Source organism: Limanda limanda, chromosome 4 (assembly GCF_963576545.1).
Source record: "Limanda limanda chromosome 4, fLimLim1.1, whole genome shotgun sequence".
In the NCBI taxonomy this organism is placed as follows: domain Eukaryota; kingdom Metazoa; phylum Chordata; class Actinopteri; order Pleuronectiformes; family Pleuronectidae; genus Limanda; species Limanda limanda.
The window spans coordinates 15,119,118-15,125,117 of record NC_083639.1 but is presented as its reverse complement, the minus strand read 5'-3'; the positions used below and the strand labels follow the sequence as shown (position 1 = coordinate 15,125,117).

At 41.5% G+C, this 6,000-nt stretch overlaps 1 protein-coding gene across 1 annotated transcript; it reads right to left on the bottom strand.

The window, feature by feature from the left end:
• Positions 1-2,289: 2,289 nt before the first annotated feature.
• rfesd (Rieske (Fe-S) domain containing) lies at positions 2,290-5,481 on the bottom strand. Its single transcript, XM_061070288.1, has 4 exons — positions 5,425-5,481; positions 4,282-4,452; positions 3,366-3,400; positions 2,290-3,127 (listed from the first exon to the last, which is right to left on the bottom strand). The coding sequence occupies exons 2-4, from the start codon at positions 4,436-4,438 to the stop codon at positions 2,840-2,842; spliced, it is 480 nt and encodes a 159-aa protein (XP_060926271.1). The 5' UTR covers positions 4,439-4,452; positions 5,425-5,481; the 3' UTR covers positions 2,290-2,839.
• Between the last annotated feature and the right edge of the window lie 519 nt (positions 5,482-6,000).

Genomic DNA, 6,000 nt, shown 5'->3' with positions numbered 1-6,000 from the left:
CCCAGCTAAGCAGCTGCCCCCCCGACAGTCTGCTCCTCATCCTGACAAACAGCCACCCTCCACTTGACCTGCAGCAAATGACCACCTGCGCATTAATGCTCTCCGTCCCGTATCAGGATTCTCATTTTTTCCCTACATAATCACATTTTAATATTTAATGTGCAGTAACTCAGCCCCCCCCCCCCTTGGTGCATGTAACCCACGGCTCTGAGCGCTTCTTGATTGTATTCCAAGCGTCACGCAGGCCGAGGTCCCCCCTCCCCCCCCAGCCCGTGTGGTGAGAGCACTGCAGGCCAGACCAGCATCATGCATACACACACACAGCAGCACTATCACACCCGCCCCACGTGTGCTCAACCCATGGCTCTACCAGTCATGGGACCATGTCACAGTTTCACCCTGCACGTTCGGCACAGGAGCAGAGGAAGAATGGGAATGTGACAGGCTGTCTGCACCTTTTACATCAAATGGTTAAGAAAGGATAGAACTCAAATAAGTTGCAGTGCGTGAAAGGAACACGAGAGCTGGATGTATGCAATGAATAATGCTGCACAACAACTATAAAACCTTTACAACAGATGTGTTAAATTAGGCTAAATTTGAGTGTTGCTACTGACGTGTATTCTGGTCGGCCGAGAGGTCGCCGTGTTGTTGTAGAAGTTGATGATGAAGGAAAGGACCGCGGACCCAGTACTTACAAGTAAAATGATGTTTATTAAACAACAGCAGTACAGGTCAAGACAAGCTCCGGAACTTGGAGAAATCACCCAGGCCAAAATGGTGAAATCTGTCTTGCCCCTGCAGGGCAAGAAGTTTTATAGGTGGGAGGTGGGACCCCAAAACTAGAGATAACATGACATCACACAACAGGGCTTCAGCCTAAATAAGGAGTTGTTTTGCACATGAAGATGAAAATGCATTGGTCAAGGACCGTCCCTTTTCTTGTCAGAGGTCATTCCCTAGGTAAAAGGTCTTTCCAAAGAGGGACAGACCTCCTTGAATAAAGATCTGGAGGATTCTCTGGGAATGTCTGAGAGTCACGAAGATAAGCATCATATATATCAGCCTGTCATTGTATTTAAGCACATGCTAAAGTCATTAACTCTAGTGAATACACGACACTACATATTATATCAGTACAAATTTTGACAAATATTGGAGAGATGGAGCATATCTGTATGTCTTCTGCATGGCTTTGGTAGTTACTTCCACCAGGTATGTTGTGATTTCTTCCCCATCTGATCACACAAAAACCACTGAAGAGATTTATGTTTACATGTTGCCTCTGTATAACCTGAAAAGGCAAACAGCACTGAGAGTGTACGTGTCTTGTGTTTTTAATAAAGTTGTTCTAGTGCAGTTTGAGTTCCTCTGCACCTCGCGACTCCTTGTAGATACTCCATCACGTCTCCTTGATACCGTGACATTTTACATCAAGCTCAAGGAGAGGGTGGTTAGGAAATTAAATCATTTTGCCCATTTATGGGATTTTTATATAACTTCTCATCGTATATAAAATGCTGAATGTCAGCAGAAAGAATAATTTCCATAATGCACCAGGGAATAGAAAGTACATACAGAACCCTTTCATAACACAGAGGACAGTACAGTACAAATACAAATAAAAAACAGTAAAACTGAATATAGTTATCATCGGTTGGCTTGATGCTGGCGTGTCCAGGTGTGCGTGTGTGTATGTGTGTGTAAGTATATGTGTGTGTGCGTGTCAAGGAAAAAGCAAATAAAAAGAAAGAAAGAGAGGGAGGGAGGGAGGGAGGGAGAAGGAAAATAAAGGAAAATAAATAAAAGGGAATAAAGGAAAAGACAGTAGTCTGAGAAAAGGGGAGGACATCATAAAAATGGAATGAATATTAGCTGTCACTGAAGAGTGGCCGGGGAGCAAGAAGGTTCCTCCATTGCTACTGATCCTTTTCAGTGAATGAGGAAGACTCCAGATTTATAAAGCAACCACCCTCCAATGTAATATAGTGGCACAACCGCTGCCTCTAGTCTGTGTTGTTAGCTAATGCTGCTGATTTCAGATCATAAAGTCACCAGACTGCTGCGGATCTCATCTCTCAGCAAGAGCGCAAATGATCAAATTCATGAAAATGTGCAGCAATTCTTTTAAAGTAGAATAACCTGTTGTTCACACCAAAACCTTAAACAGCTCCACCCTCTGTGCAGCAGACTGCTCATGAGGGTTGATGAGGGTCAGGACAGGATAGCCTCCCACCCGCAGTGCCTGTCTGTGGCTGCTGCTGTTGTTTTTTATTTTATTACATTTTGGTTTGTTTGTAGGGATTATTTCCAGTGGACCCGACCCACGTCACAACATAACCCCCAAATGATTGAACCTGTGCAGGCTGTGGCCAGAGGTACCTGCTTCCTGATATTACATATGAGGCAATATGCAGACATGGCTATTACAAGAAGTGGTTGCTACTGTGGAAGGATCTTTACATTTTGCATTAACCCTTCTCCGCTTGAGGGCATTATTGATCAGCTTAAAACATTTCATCCTATTGATTTATCCATGTGTTTGCACAGTACACAGAGTATTGACATGTAAAGGGATGCACCAGTGGGCCCTGGGCGTCAGTGAAAGATGGAAATATTTGACCCGATCTTGTAGGAAAACATTTTAATATCTGTTGTCAAGTAGTAAACCACAATGAGAACAATCAAAAACTCTAAATTCTCCCAAAATAAAGAAGATTCAGATTCAAGTGTTATATTGATACCTGACATCCTCTTTATACACACATCTGTTGGAGGAAATGAGGGGAGATTAAAAAAGAGAGACTGAAAATGGCATCTGCATCCATGTGTTACACCATCAGGAGGTTTTCTTCTCAGCAGCCCTGGCTTTGGCCCTTTCCACTTTGCCCTTTTCTCCCTGGTAGTAGTCTGAGTCGATCCAGCCTGTTGCCGCGGAGAGCTGGACGTAGACTTTCCCGTCGGTCTCGGTGACCATGTGGGTCCGCTGCTTCACGCCCTTGGAGTACCATCTGGGCACAGGTGGCTTTTGCCCGGGGTCTGTGCCCTTGTAAATGCCCTCCCCCTGGGCAAGGGAGATCTTGTACTTGTGATTTGGACAAATTATGCACAGCTTGCCATCAATTTCCTATGCGTGTTCGGAGAAAACAGGTAAACAACGGAAGTGTTACTTCTTTGACATTTTAATTATAATATTTAATATTATGCAGGTTTGATTTCTGAAATACTGCATTCCCACAGGCCTGAGCTCAGTATTTACAATTAAGGGTTTTTAATGCAGATGGAATAGTGTGTGAATACATGAAAAAAAAAGAATCTTTAATGATATTTTTTTTTAATTCTCTTGAGTCGAATGTTAACCTCACCTCAATGTCTCCATTCTGCAGCATCGCCCCAGCATCTGTAGGAACCATAAAGGAGCAGTGTGTTACAGACTAAGCACACTAGCATGCTGCTGACTGCACATACTGTACTTTGTGAGGTGATTTGACGTCAAATGTGCGACATATAACAACTTAAGGGAGCCTGTTGTTAAGTACCCCATGACAGGATTTCTATTAGCAGCAAAATATTTTTGAAGTGATCACAGGATGTCTGTTTATGTTATCAACTTTCATAATCCCAATGAAAATTCACATTGTTTTGTACTAGTGGTTTAATAGTTGCTATTAAATATTGCACACACTCATAGGAACCAGTCCCCTGAATATGCCGGATTCTTTTCATTAAGATCCTTGAATCATTTCCTGTAAAAAATCTGGAGGCCCAATCACACAATATTTAAAAACAACTTTTGAAAGGTCCAGTGTGTAAGATTTATGTGAGAGGGATCTATAGACAGAAATTTAATGTAAAATAATCCTAGGTATGTTTTCACGAGTGTTTTTCATCTAAATTATACAAATTGTTGTTTTATTTACCCTAGAATGGGCCTTTATATTGAAATACTTTATATTTACAGCCCTGACCAATAACCCCGTCCTTTTAACAGTTTCGTCATCAAGTTTCATGAATTATTCCCTAAGATATTGGTGAAAAATGCCCTCTCTCCCGATGTTAAAGAAAGTTAAAAAATATATTCTCGGTCCCAGCCTTTTGTCAGGATCCGTGCCAAATCGTAACACCAAGTTTAGTTTTTGCATAATCCTTCTGACAAACAATAACAAGGTCAGGGGTGAAATCATATCCTGCTTGGTGGAGGTAACTGGAGCATAAAGGTCACACTCGGTGCCAAATAAATGACAGGTGCTTTATGTTCAGCATGAAAACAACCCCACTCACGATAACAGTAAGAATCCAAAGCATAGAACACTCCCTGTTGGTAGACGATAAGTATGTCCCGACCCTCCAGTGTTCTGAACGAGCGCCTTGCAGCAATCAGTTCATCTTTTGTCCCCACGAAATGAGGCCCTCCAGTAGCCTGCTCCTTCTCCCCCATAGCTCTGTCAGACTCTGTTGAGAGGGAAGCAGGAAACATAGCAATTTATCATAGTGAGGAAAGTTATTTTTCATGACCAAATCACAGTTCACCAGCAGTCAACGTCTTATGGGCAGCAAGGTAAATATACTGTATTTATTGGGTGAGAATTTTCACTAAAACCTTAACTACACAAGACAAATGTGTCGTTTGGTTTTGTGTCTGCATTTTGTGTTGGCAACTCCCATCACAGCTGTCAGCTTAAACTAAATCCACAACACCTCCAGAACATTTAGCTTCAAGAATCCAAGCAGGGACACTTCCTGGCACTGATCTGTTCCACTCCAAACACACAGACCTGCAACATTAATCCCTTAATATCTGACTTATCATCATCAGGTTGAGATATTAAAATGACTCAAGGAACAGCCCAAATGTGACTTTTACATCTTCAAATATTAAATCATAGTAGCTAATCAAGTGATTGCAGTGCATCACCTACATCAAATTTTGGCAAACAAAATGACACGAAACATTTGTCATTTTTGTAGAAAAGAATCAGGGCCATCTACAGTCTACAGTCCTACATCATCTCAAAGAATAAATCTCAGTGACAGTACAAATATCTGGATGCAGAGCAACCTGATCCCAAGTGTGATTCATGTGGGGGGAAATAATGAGCTCTTCAGAGCCGGCTGAGTAAGCACAGTAGTAGTAGCAGCTATAGTCACATGTCCTGAAGCCTCTGGCTAAACCAAAGACAGCTACACAATGTGAAGGAAGGAGGTAGAGAACGGTAAAATGGTTATTTATGTCAAGAAAACAATATTTTTTTATTAAGTGAGCCTTCAAGGTTAAGTTTTTTGTTAAATTCCCTCAAAAGCATGATATGGTTATATATAACCTCAATCTGTATCTCTGCCTGTGTGTCTGTCTCTCTCCCTCAATATTTTTGGTCTTTGATTCAAAATTTAAAAACACATTCTCTTCCTGTTTTGGAGCTTTACCTTAAAACCCAGCAGCCGTGTCCTCTCGGCTCCGTTCAAGCTGAACAACTGTCTGACAGCCCAGCGTTGTGTGAGAGAGGGGGGTGGGGGGGGGGCAGGGGGACCATTCGTCATTATCTACACACACAAGCTGTCTTCAGTTGGCCCTCTCGACACCGGCTACATCTCTTATCTGACTCCCCCAAACCATGTGTTTAACGTTTAACTGGGAGACATTTCCAACAGAATGAAACGCAATCTAAACGTAAGAATTTGAAATATACATATAATTATTGTTGTAAATTACTTGGCCATTCAGTCCTAATAGGTTCACCTGTTTTGTATATAATAATTATATTTCCTCTCTCCATTATCATCTTCAGTTTGAGTTATAAAAGCAAATGAGAAACCAAGTACATGCACTCTAGCATTTTGCCTAAGTATACATTTATTGGAAATTATTTGTGTATTTACATTTTCTGCTACTTTATATTTCAGATAGAGATAATAATATATATTTTACCCCACAGTCAAAGTGCAGCTGTGGTTAGACTACCACCTAGTGTACATTTTACATACAAAGGACACGTCAAATGT